The sequence below is a fragment of the Durio zibethinus genome, chromosome 17 (genome assembly GCF_047325235.1).
Source record: "Durio zibethinus cultivar Kanyao isolate XHJ-2024 chromosome 17, ASM4732523v1, whole genome shotgun sequence".
Taxonomy (NCBI): Eukaryota; Viridiplantae; Streptophyta; class Magnoliopsida; order Malvales; family Malvaceae; genus Durio; species Durio zibethinus.
Genome location: NC_143178.1, coordinates 14070675 through 14089359, shown reverse-complemented (window position 1 = coordinate 14089359; position 18685 = coordinate 14070675). Strand labels below are relative to the sequence as shown.

General features: G+C 31.1%; 1 protein-coding gene and 1 pseudogene across 1 annotated transcript; one reads left to right on the top strand and one right to left on the bottom strand.

The window, feature by feature from the left end:
• Positions 1-801: 801 nt before the first annotated feature.
• LOC111274746 (uncharacterized) lies at positions 802-3427 on the top strand. Its single transcript, XM_089745825.1, has 8 exons — positions 802-958; positions 1045-1258; positions 1351-1561; positions 2391-2461; positions 2542-2619; positions 2878-2965; positions 3049-3104; positions 3199-3427. Exons 1-8 carry the CDS (start codon positions 893-895, stop codon positions 3285-3287), a joined length of 873 nt encoding a protein of 290 aa, XP_089601951.1. The 5' UTR covers positions 802-892; the 3' UTR covers positions 3288-3427.
• Positions 3428-4187: 760 nt separating this feature from the next.
• Positions 4188-18371, bottom strand: LOC111274737 (uncharacterized; annotated as a pseudogene).
• Between the last annotated feature and the right edge of the window lie 314 nt (positions 18372-18685).

The window sequence follows — 18685 nt, the reverse complement described above, 5'->3', positions numbered from 1 at the left end:
GATTCGTGATCGAAATCGAGTTATTCGAACTCGCTCGATTACTATATAAAATAAGCTTGATTCTTATACTCGACAAGAGCTTGATTATTTATACTCGAACTCGAACTCAAATTCGAGATATTTTATTAATTAAAATAATAAAAAATATTTAAATATAAAAGCTCGATTAGGTTCGTGAGCTACTCGAGTCAAGTATAAAAATACTTGAACTCGGTTAGATCGATGAATCGAGTTATTCGAGCTCGTATTCGACTCAATAATAATCGAACCGAATTTAAGTTTTATTCGAATCGAATCTGAGTATCTTGTGAGTACTAATGTATCATTTATACCCCTAATTTGTAATCTCCTTATAACGTGTTTATCTTAATATACTGTATTTTGAAATTATAAATAAAAAATCATATTTATTTTCTAATTTTAAGAAATTATAAAAGATAATATAAATAAAAAAAGGCAATTAATTGAGGAAAAAATTTTACTTTTCTTCTAAAATTTAAAAAATCTCGTGGGAGAAGAAAGTTTTTATTTCTCTACTTTTTTATTTTCAATATTATTGAAAATTTTAAAAAATCTCAAAAATCACGTTTCCTAAATTAAAGTAAAAAAAAAAATCAAATTATGAAAAGTAAAATTTCACCCAAAAAAAAAAAATCTTTCTTAACTAAACGCCTCATTGATGAATTTGCTGATTGAATTATTTTTTTTGAATACACAGATACCCCGCTCGAAACATGACCGTTGGAAGGCCACAAAACTGTGATTTCCAAAAACCTTATTTTTTTTAAAAAAAAGCGTTTTTTAAACTTATGGTTCAGTTATTTTGAGAAATCTTCTGAGTTCCATCATTTGCAGCCACTGTTATCAGAGAAATTGAGATTTGAGAAACCAAATGGGAAAGCTTAGAGCCAAATCCGATTATGAAAGTCTCAGGAACGCTCGCATCTTAGAGAACCAGGTCCTCCATTCTATTCATTAAAAATCACTCTTTTTCCTTTTTTTTTTTAAAAATTTTTCTTCAATGGATCATGAATTCCGATACAGGCTCGATTAGCCTCTCTGGGAGTGCACAACACCATCTCCGAGCTCCGGTCGATTGTTTCGTCTGCAAAACCAGGGAAAATCGAGGTCAGAAAATGGCAAAAGAAAGAATACGACATCAGGCCTTTGCGCCGCTCCAATCGTTTCAAACGAATTCGTACCGCGTCAACTCACACTGGCAAGTTTTTGCGTCGCTCTAACCGGCTCAGAGCCAGAGGTAAGCAAATAAAAAAAGAATCCATTGATTCTCCGTTTCTAAAGAAGATTTTTTTTGAAAAAGAAAAATCTTATATTTCCTTTTTAAAATAGGAAAAGTGATTGACTATGAAGAGAGTGAAGAAGGGAGAAATTCTTCTTCGGGCGAAGGGAATGAAAAAAGGCCTGCAAATGCTCCATCGGGGACTATATATGGTGGGAGGCATCAATTATCGCCTGAGGATTCTGCTCGGCGCTGCCGTCGCAAGGAGGGGAGGGGCAGTGTTTACAACCCTGTTTTTGGAATTTGCTGCCATTTCTGCAGGTTTATTTTTCCGCTACCACTTTTTGTTTTTATCGTTTTCTTTTCCCCACTTTTATTAGACAATGGTATAGGATTGAGAGAATGAATTGAGCGTGTTTAAATAATGAAGCAGGAAATTGGAAGAGTTTATGGTGATTAATAGCTATTTTTGTTGACTCTCAAATAGGTGAAGACCAAATATGGACTGATCTCACTATACTTTTCTAGTTATGCTGTGTTGATTATAAAAGCAATAAGGAACCTGAATACTTTCTCCTTTGCTTTTCTTTAAAAAAAAATTATTTTGAGCATCTCGTCATTTGGCTCGATGATAAATACATGTATCTAGGCTCAAAGAGTTGGATTCAAATCTCCTTCGAATAACAAAAAAGAACTATTTTGCCACGATGATTTTCTTTTGCCAACTTTAGACTGCTCATGCTTTGTGGCAAATTAAGCAAAACGGATATAAATTGAGAAGCAAATGATATCCTAAAAAAGCTGCAAATGCAGCTATGTACAAGTTCTGTTACAGCTAGTGTCATATTTTAGTCAATTTTTCATATTTAATCAATTATAATTGGTTTTTATCATTTACTTTTGTTTTATGATAATAACTTTTCATTGAGTTAGAAATAAATAACAAAAAGTAAAAAAACAAAAGTAACAACCAAAGGAAGCCTAGCCTTTTTCGTGGTTTGAAATAACAATCAATAAACATGATTGAAATAACAACCAAAAGTTTTCTATCTTTAAGCTTATTTAGTATGAAGTCCAGCTCTTATTCCGAATAGAGGAGGCAACTAATATTACTATGGAATATGGACTTTAACAAGCAAATCATATGCAGGCAAAAGACATTGTGCGCTGAGGAAGATTGCAAGCGATGTGCTAATCTTGATGTAAATCAGCCCTGCATAGGTTGGTTTTGTCACGGAAACACTTGTAAAGTTCATTGCAAACTAGATTAAGTTCCCTAATAACATATATATTTCAAGCAGGGAAGACAGATTGTTCAGTTTGTCACTCTAACAATGGTGTTCTGTGTCGGGCTTGTCTCAAGGTTAGGTATGGTGAAGGTAAGATCAATATTTTAAGATTCATCAAGAATGGATTAAGCTAGGAGGGGATTACACTTTTGAAAGAGAACAACAGCTCTTGGTAGTTTTTATAGCTTGTACGTGGTGGAATAGAACTCAAGGATGGGTTACTGTGAAGAAGAAAAAAGGTTGATGTGGTGAATTTTGGTGTTGTAATGATGTTAGTCTTAGAAAAATACCATAACAGCAAGGGGAAGAAATAGTTTACAAGGTACTGTTATCATTTTTTTTTATCAGAACTGGAGGAGGTAAGAGAAAATAAGGAATGGATGTGCCCTCACTGCATAGAAGAAAAAGGAATCAACCCTTATTGGATATGTAATAGGTATGTGAATCGTTATTTTACTTCTTGTGTGTGTGATTGATAATTTTGTGTTGTTCACTGATTCTTTTTTGCATTCTCCAAAGTTCACTGTGCTTGAAGAATCGAAAGATGGCTCCAACTGGAATAGCAATTTACAGAGGTTTTGTCTTGATTCCTATCTTCCCCAACTGGCCAAACTTTTTGGAATTGAAAATACTGACTATCGTTTTTCGTTTTTCTCATCAAATTCAAAGCTCGGGAGCTGGGATACAAGTCAGTTGCACATCTGCTGATGGATGAGCTTCAGCGTGGAGATCCTTCGAGATTGGGATGCAGCAAGTGATTGCAGCGTCCTTTTTAGGTTTGTTCATATGGCTGACAATGTAAAAATCTTGCAAATTTTAATAAGGGAATGATTGTACTTGACACTAGCTTTTCTATCAATTGCAACTGGCTTTAAAGGCAATTTAACTTTTCTTTTTGTCATGGAATTTTATCCTCGGTTTTTGGTCAAGAGCACCAAAAAAAAAAAAGGGGAAACAGCATGAAAACGTGGGATGGCTACTGCAAAGCTCGCATGCTTGAGTATTTTGTTTTTCCCAAGGAAAAATTAACTTCGTTAGAACAAACTCAAGAATGTAAAGTAGAATCAAAAGCCTCAAGAAAATGCGAGCTAAAACATATTGATTTTCTGGTTTTTCTTCAACACAAAATGGGATAAAATGCCATATCTGTGTAGCATAACTGTGGCTTATCTCTAACATAACTGTGTAGCATCATGGAAAACTACGAAAACACATTCCATATCAAAAACAGATCTTAATAGGTTATACCCTATAAGTAGGTTCCTTGAAAGAACTTTTTTTTTTTTAACATTTGAAACTATCATAATTAAATCTTGATCACTGAAATTAAGGCATTCTATTATCAGATTACATGATTGTTGTTTTTTTTGGAAAGAAACAAAAAATATTACGTGTACAATGCAAGAATGTTAACTAAGCAGTGTTGAAGCCTAAATATTACATCTAGTCACAGTTATTCCAATTATGTTTATTGATTGTTCTTGCTGCAGTGCGGCAAGGAACTTTCGCTTCACAATCTTTCATAGATTCTAAACATTGTAAAATTCACATTTTTTTTTTTTATTTAGAACACCCAACTTTGGAAACTGATAATCCATTAATCTTTACAGAAGAGACATTTCTAGGGTCATATGAAAAAAGAATAATACAACCATTTCTTACTTTGTCACATAACTGTATCTTTCAATGCGTACTACCTGTTGCGAGATAAGGACAAGAAGCCCTTGCAGCCCAACGAGGATCTCGTTAAGAAAACTAACCAATCCAAATCAAACAACAGGAGTTACATCCTCTCCTCCACGAGGTGAAATCAAATTTTGGATTCGGGGGCCAATAATCAATATACGTTTAGAACTAGGGTATTATGAACACTTTAAAGAATCGGAAAATGAGAAATTTTAAAAAAATATATTTTCTCTGGACAATTATTTCCAATAAACCTTTAAAAATTACAAAATAATAAAAAAAAAAGATTTTCCGTGCACCAGCAAAATTTTCCAATGGACACCATTTCCGTTCATAATTGATAAATCTGTGGTAATTTTTTTTTATATATATATTATAAATTTTATACTTAAAAAAAAATTTTAGATCTACCACTGTTAGATTAGGATCAGAATGATTCATGCCAGCATAAGCAATAATATATGGAAATTTTTCCACCGGAAGCAAAGGGTACCAAGACATCACTATTGTCAAAAGTAAATGCAAAGGCAAATGCTGAGAGGAAGGGCCCTAAAACACCGATTCCCAGTTTAGCTGTGGCAGGGTCCAAATCTGCCAATAAAAACCTCCTACTTAGATCCAAGGTAACTTCTGGTGACACCCGCAAGTTGAGCTTAATATTTTTGCAATGCCAAAAATGTATGGTGGCTCGTCTGAAATGGTTACCTTGGATGGCAAGGGTTCAATAGTAAAATTTGTAAAACCAAGGCAACAATATGTGCTGCACGATGAGACTCGATAGCCTTGCTATGAACTTTTCCTGGTCGGATATTTGAATCTTTTACGTGAAATCTATACAAATATATTAAAGTTATCTCTTATTATTGTTTGATTTCAATTTAAAGTCAAATCAATTTTGAGATTAATTATAATTTGAAGATTAATTTTGAAACACAACCATGAAAGTTAACAATGGGGTGGATAAAGGGAATTGCTAAATGTACCTTTGTTTTTTCTTTTCACAGCCAAAGTATTTTTTTTAATTATTTATTAATAAAATTACTTAATTATCATTTTTTACAAGTTTTTCATATTCATTTCCAGTAAGTTTTGTAACTTTTCAAAAAGAAAAATTTAAAAATTCATATAACTTTTCAAAAATTTATTTCAAAAAATCATATACCTTTTCGAAAATGGGTTTCCAAAAGTCATATACTTTTATGGAAATTCATTTGTGGAAGGTGAGATAATGAAAATTTAAGAAAAATTACAAAAAAAAAATTATTAGAAATTTTTATTAATTAGTATAATAAAAAATTATTATTAGAAACAAATCATAAATTTTAAAATTAATAAAAAAAGAAGTTAATTTCAATATTTTGGTGATAGAGAAAGAATAAAATTTTATGAAGCTCTAATTAAACATTTCGTTTCTTAATGTTACCAAAAATGATGAAAGAACTATTATATCTGATCAACATTTAAAAGTTGAAACTCCTAAAAATTGTACAAATAATATCACTTAATTCTACATAATTTTGTTAAAATCTAATATGCTAACTAGAAAAATCAATTATGGTAATTAGATAGAGAAATTTTTTCAAAAAATTCAATTTAGTTAGAGATATTATTAAATTTTAACAATCGATACCAAAAAAAGTATTTATTAAAAAAATATGAATTTTAAATTGATAAAAAATTTTAAAATAGAGAAATAAACTTTTTTATTAAATTTAAAATTTATTATTTTTTTCTAATAATAACTTTTTTATTACATTAATTAATAAAAATTTTTAATAAATTTTTTTCCATAATTTTTCTTAAATTTTTACTATTTCATCACCTAAAATCCATATACTGTCCGCAAATATATTTTCAAAAAGTGATATGATTTTTGAAAAATCTATTTCTGAAAAATTATAAAACTTATCATAAATGAATATTAAAAATTTTGTGAGAAATGGTAATTAAATAATTTTACTTACAAAAAATTAAAGAAAAAGGCTGTACAAAGAAAAAACAGGGGTACATTTAGCTCTTCTCCTGAATAAAATTATAATTATAATTTTGAGGTTAATTATAATTACCATTATGAGATTAATTATAATTTGAGGGTTAATTTTGTAAAAGTATTGCCCCACCACTAACACGGCCACACCAATCTGATAATAAAACTTGCTTAACGTATGGATCGTAAGCTTTTCTCAAAGTTGTGGGGCTCTAAACTTGAAGCATGGAAACCGAATTGATTTTAATAATATGATTTATATATATGCTAACTTTTTTTATTCTTACTTGCTTATATAATCAAAATTGTCCGTAAAATTTATAATTTTTTAACTAGAATTTAGACTAAAATCTACTTATTTAATTTGTTTAATATCAATTTGAATAAAATTCTTTAAGTCCCGAAGTGAAGTGCTGGCTTATGTGCTAGTATAAATAATAAAAGATCTATAAACATGAGAGGTTAAGTCCATGATTCTTAATCCCAAATGATAAACTCAGATAGTATTTATATGCTTTGATTCAATTAATTTTCTTTTTTTAATTCCTTCAAAATTTCCTCATCCTCTAAAGTAGTAGATGAAATTTTAAATCATCAACAGAGCAGTTGAAAACCTATGATGTTCTAGTAAAATCCAACATATGTAAAATATATATATATCTTAATTTAAATTCTCAAATTATGAAAGGAAATTTTCTGAAAGGCCATGATCTCTACTATTCCTCCAAATGTACCCATTATAAATTGGGAGACTTGAGAGAATTATACAAGATTTGAATCTACTGGAATAGGGAATGGGTTAAACCAAACATTGAAATTTCAACACAGGCAAGGACACTAAGGAACGTTTTGATTTACAGAAACTTTCCTGTAATTTTCAACAATATAGGGTTGCAGGCAGCTATACCATCTGAGCTTTACTTGAGCAACGGCATTGCAAGGACAACCATGGATGCAGAAAATTCTATTAATGTGCAGAATGCAGGAATAATAGAAATGCTACTACTAAAAAATGACGACATACTACTAAAATTGAGTGTTGTTGCATACCGAGTTGATTTTGAGAATACAGACACAAGGAGTATTAGAATCAAATAGCTAGATCAGCAATGCAATGATATTAATTACTACACCTACAGTGGGGTCAGTAAGGAGAGCCATTGTTAATTGAAGGATTAAACATAGATGCTAGCATTAAGATCAGTAGGCTTTAAGGACACAGTTTAGTCAAAATAAATATATAAATAAATAAGAATAAAGTTTTGGATTCTAGATCTGCATAAAGAGACAGGGAAAAAGGTTTTCAATGAGAATCCTGAGACGGTAATTCACTTCCATGACCTGGTAAAAGTGGAACAATTTTTACAAGGTTCTAAATCGACCCACCAGCAACAGAATTTAGCCACAACTATTTCAATAGCATAGGAGAGGAAGCCCATCGAGAAGAATCGCATGCTTATGGAGCTATAGAAGCAAGCCCATCAAGAATTTTTTACCATACCAGTTATATGAAGTCATAATAAGTTGCGGCACTACAATTTTTTTTCCCTGTTCTGTTACATGGTGAAGCACGATGGTTTGAGTGCTATGCAAAAATATAAATTTGAAGCTGTATAATTAAACATGTGAAATTGACAAGAGAATTCATAACATTTGTGGGGTTAGGATCCAATTTTTGGGTTGAACCGGACTGACCTTGCATGGGTAGACCATGGGTCCTAGAGAGTGTAGAGAGTGTTGGATCGCTCTACAGTCCAAAAATTTCAAGATTGATCTTGTATGGGTGGTTCGCAATCATATTTTTTTGGGTTGCTCACCCAAATCATGCACGCCTCTAATCTCAACTGCAAAGTATCTTAAGAGTATGGTAAGAGGTGCTTTGTGGCCGTTAAAAGTATCTTAACGTGTTGGGATTTATGCGTGATGTTAATCTTCCTAGATTCATGCGTGACAATATCAGACATTCAATTGTACTTAAATGGATGACATTAAGTAAATGACGAGATATACTCTTTAATTTGGAGGTATGATGGAGTCATATTTAAAGTGGAATAATAAAGGTTGGATTATGCCAAGCACAGTTATACTAGAAATTTGTTCAACACCAACAAATTCCGACTGTAATTATCAACGGATTGTCAATGACTTATCGACGGATTATAACTATAAAATTATTATAAAAATTAAAAACTTTTAATTCATTCTACACTTTGTATATAAATCTTCAAATCAAATGCAAATTCTTTGATAAAGATGAGACTTGTGATTAATAACCTTCAATTTCTTAATTTAACGACTCTCAATTATATTAATTGATTTATCTTGAGTCTAAACTCATAATGGAGTCTCATTAGATGATTTTCATGCAAACCTGAGGAACAATATAGTGTTGAAACATCATGAATAATATCCATAGACTCAAATAAATTGAATTACAATATTCACCTCTTCTATCATTCTTATTTCTTAAGTCTTTTAAACTTGTATAATACTTTATCTTTTGAACGAATCAAGTAAACATAACAAAACCTTAAGAAATCAACAATGAAAATGACATAGTATTTTATTTCCTCTATTGAAGGTGTTCCATGCAAGTCACACACATCATTATACCAATTCAAGCAATTTAGAACTTAGAAATTGTTTCCTTTTAATTTTAGTAGGGATACAAGTTTTACAACTTTCATCATTTTTCTTAATAAAAGGAATCAAGTTTGACTTGTACATTGCAAACGTTCTATTATAATGTACATATCTTAAATTATTATGTCAAAAATCAAATGAGTCAATAATAATAATAATAATAATAATAATAATAATAATAATAATTATTATTATTATTATTATTATTATTATTATTATTATCCCCTTCAACAGTGGCGAATGTTAACATTTGGTTTAGAGGGGACTAATTAATATTATATTAAAATTTATTTTTTATTAATTTTTTATTTTATTATTAATATAAATAAATATACAAGAAATGTACTAAAAAAACTTACAAAATTATAAATTTTATCAATTCATAAACAAATGTACAAATAAACATACTCTATTAAACAGATAATTTTACTTAAAATTATGAATGTCTTTTTTTTTTTTTTTTTAAGTATAAATAAATCAATTGTTAAATATAAATATTTCTTCAAGTTATGTAAAAATAAAATATACCATTAAAAAATTAAAGTTAAAACTTTGAGACTAGAAGTTATGATTTTTTTTTTTTTTTTTACTTTTATAAAGTGGTTTTAATCTAATTTTTGTATTGAAAAAATTGTTTGTTAACCAGAGAGAAAGATTCAGGAAAAATTTAAAGTGAAAATTATATGGAGAAAATTTGTAGTTGATTAAAAAAGAAAGAACAAAATTTTTTATACTTGATCGTAGATTTAAGATCTTATGAGAAAAATTAACATTTAAAAAAAAATCTTACAAAGAAGCTTAAAAATTAATTTGAATTTTATTAAATTGACATGATTGTGATATAATTCTTATAACAAATTTCTTGATTTTAGATATTTAATTTGTGAATAATGATTAATTGATATAATAAATAGATAAATAATAATATGATTTCAATTCTTTTTAAACTATAATGCATAAAAGTAAGTTAAAAGACTGGGTAAAAATAAATAATAGCATGTTTAGTTTAAAAGAAGAGTAATTTATTTAATATATATATTTGAGGGTTTAAAAATTTGGGGGGGTGGGGGGCGATGGCCCGCTTTGCTTGTATTACGAGCTGCCCTTGCCCTTCAAACACTAGTTTAAAACCTAAACTTATTATGCAAATTAGCACACACTAGATTCCTTCTAACTTCTTAAACATAATAAACATTAGCAAGTGTTAAGAGTTTTTCGGAAGTGATTTCCAAATACATAGTCCTTTTGCTTTTGATTTTAATTGTAGAATATTTGTGCATGTAGAACACATGCCTTACTAAAATTTGAATAAGGAATTATTTGTGCACACATGCTTTGTAGCATTGTAATCAATCTACAAGCTTCTTCGTCTTTCATGACATAAATTTCTCGAATAACCACAATAAAGTTGTCTTTGATGCCATATGTGGATCTTTATGGAAGCATGCACCATTTTTCTTCGCAAATTTCTGACCATTGATGACGAAAAGTTTATTTTCAATTGCCAATTTTATAATATTAATAAACATATATCCGAAAGGAATCGATTTGGACTGATAATATTATAATCTTAATGAATAATATATATTTTACTAAATTTTTTATTTTAAAATATTAAAATAGAAATGGTTTAGTATTTTAATAATAAAATAATTAAACCAAATTAGGTCATGCTTGAACTATAGTTTTGGTTTATATTGTCTTTTTTTTTTTTTTTTTTTTTTGCTCGGCCAACAAATGAAATTTTATTTATCAAATCCCACGCATAAAACATATCCAACCTGTTAATCCATTATTTTACCGTAGCGTCTGCAAAAGGAGTTTGCTTCCCTAATTTATTTTTTTTAATATATGTGATTGAGTTGGTTCAATCCATGGTCACCTCAAATACTAGTGAGACAAATAAGTATCCTGGGCACCATCATCGCACCAAGCACTCGTTTTAGAAAAAGCATTGAGATGGAGTTGGAACAAAGTTATGAGCTGCTTTTTTACATCATGGTTTTGTCTAGAATTGGTCGCATGAATTGCACAAATCATAATCATAAATCAAGATCATATTATGATAATTTAAATAAGTTGATGATAAATAAATGCATTATTCTATTTCTGAAAGAAAAGGTCACATAAGAATCTTTAAACCAAGCTGCTAGTCAAACATCTGTAGAGACCCATTTCAATCCTTGCAAGACAATTTACCGGAAGGAAAAATGAAAAAGTCACAGAAGTTACAGCCACATTTATGTTTTTCCCAACGACCCAACATGATGGTTATTCAAAAGTAGAAATTGAGGTATAAAAAAATGACATTGCCGACCAAATTATCTGTTACCATCTTGAGGCCACAATACCCAATAATATGCAATTTCTTGATAGAAACACTTGAATTCGGTCAATGGCAGCACGTCCTAACGGGACTTTTTAATCAAATATGATTAATTCTCGAGGTTTCTTCTCATTTGAGCATATATATACATTTATATTTAACGTCAAACTTTTTTTTTTCATTGTTTATGGGTTACACTACAAGAAAAATAGAATTTTAGAATGATAATAAAAAGAGATTATCAGGCTAAATTTATGGTTATCATGACCCAAGCTAGAAAAGAGGAGGCAGCAGCCCAGACGAAAGAAGGACTAAACACCACGTAGCAGCGACCTTAAATTTCTTATGGTAGAAGAACTATGAATTCGAAGAATTAGGTAGAACGTTGGTGAGAGAGTGTGAAGTGGTTGAGAGAGAAGAGTGACAAGCAAATGAAAGTAAACAAATTAAAAGTTTTTATTTAAAAACTTTTTTACGAGTTAGCCGTTTTTTTTTTTTTTTTTTTTCAGTTGTTATATTTTTGGTCATCCATTTTAGTTAAAAGAGTTAATGACGCGTGTAGGTTATTTCCATTAAATAGTTTTATTTTAGGTAAATTTGAAAATGTTTAATTTTTATTTTAATAAAATAAAAAATTATATCCCTAATTGAGAATCAATCCAAATATTAATATCAAATCGAGTATTTATCCCGCGTTAAAAATCAAAACATACTATTGAAACATATAACTCAATTTGAATATATTAACTGCATATTATTAAATATCTAAATACATTATTTGTTAATATGTTAACAATTAAGATACAATAAAATTTAACTTGTTTTTAAATAAACAATCTAAAATAAAAAAAATTCAATAAGCATGAAATTGATTATACTTTGAGATAAAACACTTGAATTAAATAAATGATTATTTGCACCAAAATCATTAGCGAATTCAAGAATCTATTGAAAAAAAATACAAGACATAAATTTACTATGATAGTAATTAGCAAAATAGATAAAAAAGTAAAAATACATATTAAATTACATACTTGAGGTGGACGAGACGGTGGACCACCTAAATTGTTCCTAGGAAATTGTATTGTTGTTGGAAAAAATTCATAAAAGTGTTGAGCCATAGTGATAATTGTTGGTATCTAGTACACTCTTTTTCTATTTGGGCATGCTCTTTTTCTTTCTTTGCCTCCATTTACTTGACATGCATTTGTATAGTTTGCAATCCTTTTCTCAACCTGGAGAACTCTTGTAAAGAGTGATTGTGAGAGAAGCTAAATTGTTAAGAACTGCATCCATAGTAGCAAGATGTTATTGGGCCAATTTCAAGGCCTTCGACTTGTTTATGCCTTTCTTTTCTTGCAACTTCAGTGAAAATCTAATCTTTAGGGTCTTGCATGTGTAGACACTCAATTTGGTCCAGGTCCGGATCAATTAGGCCTGATCCAAAAGGGTAAGTCCAATTTTATTTTTGTTATTTTTTATTTTTTTTATTTTATTCCATATTTTATGTATATATTTTCCTTTTTATCCTATGTATTTATTATTTATTTATTTATTATTACTATTTATTAATATATATTTATCTTTATTTTTATTTATTTTTATTTTTTATTTTATTGATTTTTGTATTTTTATTTATCTAATTATATATCTGTTATTATTATTATTTTTTTATTTATCTTATAATATTTTTTTGATTTATCTTTTCTAATTATCTATTATTATTATTATTATTTTATTTTTATTTTGGAAGGTTGAGATTGAAGGCTGAAGAATCTTATTGGGAATGGAGATTCAATCAGAAGAGTCCAGATTGGATTCAAAGATTGAATCCCCGTCCAAAGAAGAATTGGGATTGATCAGAAACTCCTGATCAATCCCTATAAAAGGGACCTTCTAGAACAGAATGAAGAAGACAGAGAAAAAACGTGAGCAAAGTTACTGATTTGAGAGATAGAAGAGTATAGAAGGCTAAGAAGTATTATGGGAATTAGCAAAAAATTTTTGAAGATTTTTGGCATTTTTTTTTCTGGAAATTTCTGGAAAATTCCAGATTCCAATTGAATTTTTCGACGAAAATTTCAGCCAACTTTGAAGTTTCCGGCAAGTTGCCTAGTTTCCGACGACATTTCCCAGAAACTGACCACCTTTCGGCCAACTTTCGGTGAACTTCCAGCGAAAAATTCAGATTTCGATGAAATTTTCCAGAATCCGACGTACATTCAATCGGAGTTCTTCAGCTTTTTAGAGAGAAGCGAGAGAAAAAAGAAGAAGAGAGAAAGAGAGGGGATGAGCATTCTGCCAAAAAACAGAGGGAAGAGCCTTATATACCCTCCCAAAATGACGTCGTTTTGGCCTTAAGTGACCCAGAAGATCCTCGCATTTTGTCGAGATCCGACCCGATCCAAGCGTCGACCCGCGTCCTAACCCGCGCGTGTATCCCCCTTCGAGCCGATAGTCGAGCCGGTTTTCAAGCTGCTTCTCCGAGCCGTTTTTTCTTTCTTGAGTCGAGCCGTATACCGAGCCGCTTCAGGTTTTTTTTTTTAATTTATTTAATTTATTTATTATTATTATTATTTTTTTATTTATTAGATTAGGTTTAGTTAATATTTTTTTATCCTTATTTTATTTTTATTTTTGTTTTACTTTTCTTTATTTTATTTTTTTATTTTTATTTTTATTTTGTTTTATTATTCAATTTTCTTTAAATAAAAATAAAAAATATATATTTTTGGGAAAAAGTTGAAAGTATCAATTTTCCTTAAAAATTAAATTTCAAAAAGATTTTTCGAGAAAAAGTTGAAAGCATCAATTTTCCTTAAAAATAAAATTTCAAAAAAAAAGGTTTTTTGATGAAAAGTTGAAAGTATCAATTTTTATTAAAAATAAAATTTAAAAAAAAAGAGTTTTTTTTAGTAAAAGTTGAAAGTATCAATTTTTCTTAAAAATAAAATTTCAAAAAAAAAAAGATTTTTTTAAGGAAAAGTTGAAAGTATCAATTTTTCTTAAAAATAAAATTTAAAAAAAAAAGGTTTTTTGAGGAAAAGTTAAAAGTATCAATTTTCCTTAAAAATAAAATTTCAAAAAAGATTTTTTTGAGGAAAAGTTGAAAATAGCAATTTTCTTTAAAAAAATAAATTTAAAAAAAATCAATTTTTGAGGAAAAGTTGAAAGAATCAATTTTTCCTGCACAAGAGCAATCATCTTTTCCTTTCTTTTTATTTTATTTTGATTTTTCTTTAAATAATCTGACGACAGAGCCTCTGCAAGTGAAACAGTAGTTTTTCTTGCATACTCTTGAGGTGAGGGAATTTTCTCAATTTTTTGCTAAAAGTATTAGAGTCAATTGAGAATAATTTTCAATAATTAATTACTCGGTAAAATTTTAAGGCTCATTGGATAACACAAATTTTAGCTGGTACCATCTTTTGATGGGCGTTGTGAGGGTGCTATAACCTTCCTCACACGTAATCAAACTCCCGAACCCTGTTCTGGTTAGTAGACCCGAACCTATTCTTTTAGGGACCCTTAAGCTTAGGTGTTTTCTGAAAGGACAGATTCTTTAGGTGATCAATCGCACCTAGATAAACAAGATTGGTGGCGACTCTTAAAAGTCAATGTCTAGCGATAGATCCCCGGATCTAGATGTTATGAAAGCTTGGCGACTCCACTGGAGACTTTGAGAGTCAGGCCAGCAAATAATTTGTGTTATCCAAAAGCCTAATAAAATTGAACCCTTTTGTATATATGTGTTATTATTCATTCATGTTTATTTACTTTATTAATTATGTCATTCATGTGCATGTGCATAACATGAACTCTATACCTGAGCTCCATCCCTTTAGGAGAGAGTAAAGTACCTATTGCTTTCGTGAGGTCTAATGCCTCCGCAGTGGCTAGCGAAATACTCTCACTCAAATTGAACATTTTCCGCTTGTAGCCTGTAATGGGTGAGGATTAGGGTGCCTTACTAGTCTGTGATGGACAAGGATGTAAGGAACAATTTGAGGACCTTTAGACTTTGACCCTAAAACCGCATATAGTGAACCTTAAGAGTGCCTAACCTATAGATAGAACCATCACTCTTCCCTTTTAGAATTGACCAAAAGCATAGGATTCATCCCTTTTACTTTGTGTGATGTTTAAATTTACTTAGTTATTTGTTCTTTTTCTGGGTATACTAACCATTTTCTTATTTCTTTTGCATTGGTTCATACGCATATCATAAAGTTGCATAAAGAACATTTGCTTAAAAAACAGTCTTCAACAAATTTTTTTTCATGGACACCAATGAACGCTTAGTTTGTTCTTTATCAGCATTAGCACCCTGTAGGACACCCAATGAAGTAAGGGCCCTATCAGAAAAGACTCAGTTGAAGATGGGAGATTGCTTGTCAATTGGGTATGATTCTACTATGTCTCAGAAAACATCTATCCTCCTCAAACAGAACAATCTAGAAGATTTGGTTGATATCTGGAAGAAGATGAGTCCGTCAAGACAAGAGCAATTTTGTCAAAAATATGGGCATATAGCACACCTTCTAGCAGTGGCTGTTGATGATCAGCTAATCAGAGCTGTAACACAATTCTGGGATCCTGCATACAAGTGTTTCATCTTAAATAAAGCTGATATGACTCCCATCATCGAAGAATATTCAGTCTTGGTAGGTTTGCATCTCAAGACTCCTGACAAGATATATGTCAAAAAACATAAGTCAGGATTTCGTAAAAGTCTGGCTCAACTCATGGGGATAGACAAGGAAGTTGTGGATTCTCATACAAAGAAGAAACAGGAACAGGTTTGCCTACCTTGAAAGTTTTTTCATGAGTTTTTGATGCAACATGCCAATGAAGAATGGGGGTTAGACATATTTACCTTGGCTATATACGGATTGATAATCTTTCTAAAGGTTTTGGGACATATTGAGATAGCGATGGTTGATTTCTTCGAAAGTGTGATCAATGGCTGTAATCCTTCAACGGTGATATTAGCAAAGATTATCAGATCTTTGAGTTATTGTCGTCGGAATGGATGACACTTCATAGGATGCATACAGTTATTGTACTTATGGATGAAAAGTCATTTTGAACAAGGAAATGGTGCTTTCTCGAAGCTTTACATCCGTAATCATTTTCCAATCAAGAAATTCTGCGAAAGTGGGTGGTCAAAGCGAAAGTCTAAATAAGAATGGATAATTTTCTTACAAAAATTAGAAAGTGCTAGGGTGAGATGGTTGGCCCAATGGATGAATCGTGAGCCTATGTTATACCAATGTGGGGATAGTACAGTGGTTCCACTTCTGGGTTTATGGGGAGTGATGAATTATGCACCACTCCTAGTGAGAAGGTAATTGAGGGGAGAACAATTCATTCCTATGACTTATGGGCTTCATCAGTTAGATTTCTCTTACAATGAACCTAAAACATTTCAGAGGATGAATGAGATGATCAAAGCATGGAAAAATCCCCAAAGAGTGAGTCATGGACCATTCACTGAAAAAGTCACCCCAGGTTACTTGGTTTGGAGAACAAAGAGAAGACAAGAAATGGTATTCATTTATGAAATCTCTTAACCACCAATAGAAGAAAAACTTGAAGAGACACCATCAGAGTTAGAGCTGGCAACAAAAGAATTTGAGTTTGAAAAGATTAAGTTAAAGAAAGAGATTCAGGAATTTCAAGAAGAAAAAGCCCAGTGGAAAGGTAGAGCCGAAAGTTATGAAGTTAAAGTTCACAAGATTGCTAGAGAACGTGATACAGCTACTGAAGATCTAGCAAAGTTACACCAGGAGCATAAGAGGCTATGTGTGAGAGAAAGAGCCAAAGAGATAACCATTGTCGAGCTGACTGAGGAAAATATAAGATTGAAACAAGAGTATGTCGAGTTGGAAGAAGAAAGTACTAAAGCACAGGCATAAATTAATATGCTAAACAGTTATTTGAGCAGGTTAAGTCAAAAGTTGAATGAACAAGGAGATCACATTGTTGTTTTAGTTAGGGAACATAGAGAATTATCATATCAAGTCTGGTGTGGTAAAAGAGAGAACTTAGGAAGGCAAAAATACATTGAGCACTTAACAACCCAAATCCATAAAGGGGTACGTAAGGCAAGAGAGATGGTGGAAGAGGCAGAGGTATTAAGACAAGTGGTGGCCCCAGTAGGAGAACATGGATAGCATCTGTTGAACTTCATAGAAGAAGCCAAGGCCCAATATGAACAGATCAAACAATTTTATGGTTATAATTCTAGGATGATAAACTCAATATAGATCAAAGTTTTTTTTAGAATAAATGAAATTTTTTAGTTGAATACCATTTTAAGGCAAATGTTCTTTGCATACATGTATTTTTCATTCATTGCATTCTCATTCATTACACTTAACAAAGCAACCATGTGATGATCATGCAAATTTACTAATTCTGAGATATGGTACTCAAGGTCTCAAGATAGCTCCATCTAGTGAAAATCCTGCCCATCGATACAACACAAGATTCAGAGCAAGGTAAATTGAAGAGAAAAATTCCCATAGATTTGAAAAGATTGAAAGTGAGCTAAGCAAGATTTTGGAGGCTCTTAATAATATGAATAAAGGAAAATGAGTTGTAAAAAATACAAGCCAGCAAGTTCCCCCATTACAAGAAGTGGCTGACCCTTTGTACCCTTCAAGTTTTGGCCCACCTCAAGCCCAGTCTGCCTAAGATGTCCCACCACAGTACTTCGCATATCCAACATATCCTGGAATGCCATCAGCTTTTAACCCAGGGCAGTATAATAGCTATATAAATCCTGTATTCACTGAAAAGACGGCAGAACCAATTCTCGATCTATATGATTTAAAAGAGAAGGAGAAGGAAAAGATGAGAGTGGAAGTTCAAGAAAGTTCCAAGATTAGCATGCTAGAGCAAAGGCTAAGGGCTGTGGAATGATTTAGCTTTTATGGGTCGGTTGATGCTGTTAGGCTCTGCTTAGTTCCTGATGTGGTTATCCCCCATAAGTTCAAAGCACCGAAATTTAAAAAATATGACGATACAAAGTGCCCCAAAACCCACATCACCATGTATTATAGGAAGATGGTAGCTCATGCGCATGATGAAAAACTATTGATGCATGTTTTCCAAGACAGTCTTACTGGCTATGTGGCCAGATAGTATGTTCAGTTGGACAGGACTCACATTTGCTCTTGGAGCGATATGGCACATGACTTTATCAGTCAATATCGTCATATCATCGATTTGGCCCCTAATCGTTTATCTTTACAGAATCTGAAAAAAAAGGCAAACGAGTCTTTTAAAGAGTATGCCCAGAGATGGAGAGATGTTACTTCTCAGGTACAACCTCCTCTGACTGAGAAAGAAACTACAGTGCTATTTGTTAGCACTTTAAAATCTCCTTATTATGAAAAAATGATAGGAAATGCAACGAAAAATTTTACTGATATGGTAATCTCAGGAGAAATCATTGAGAGTGCCATCAAGAATGGCAAGCTAGAAGGAAATGAAGCATCTAGCAAAAG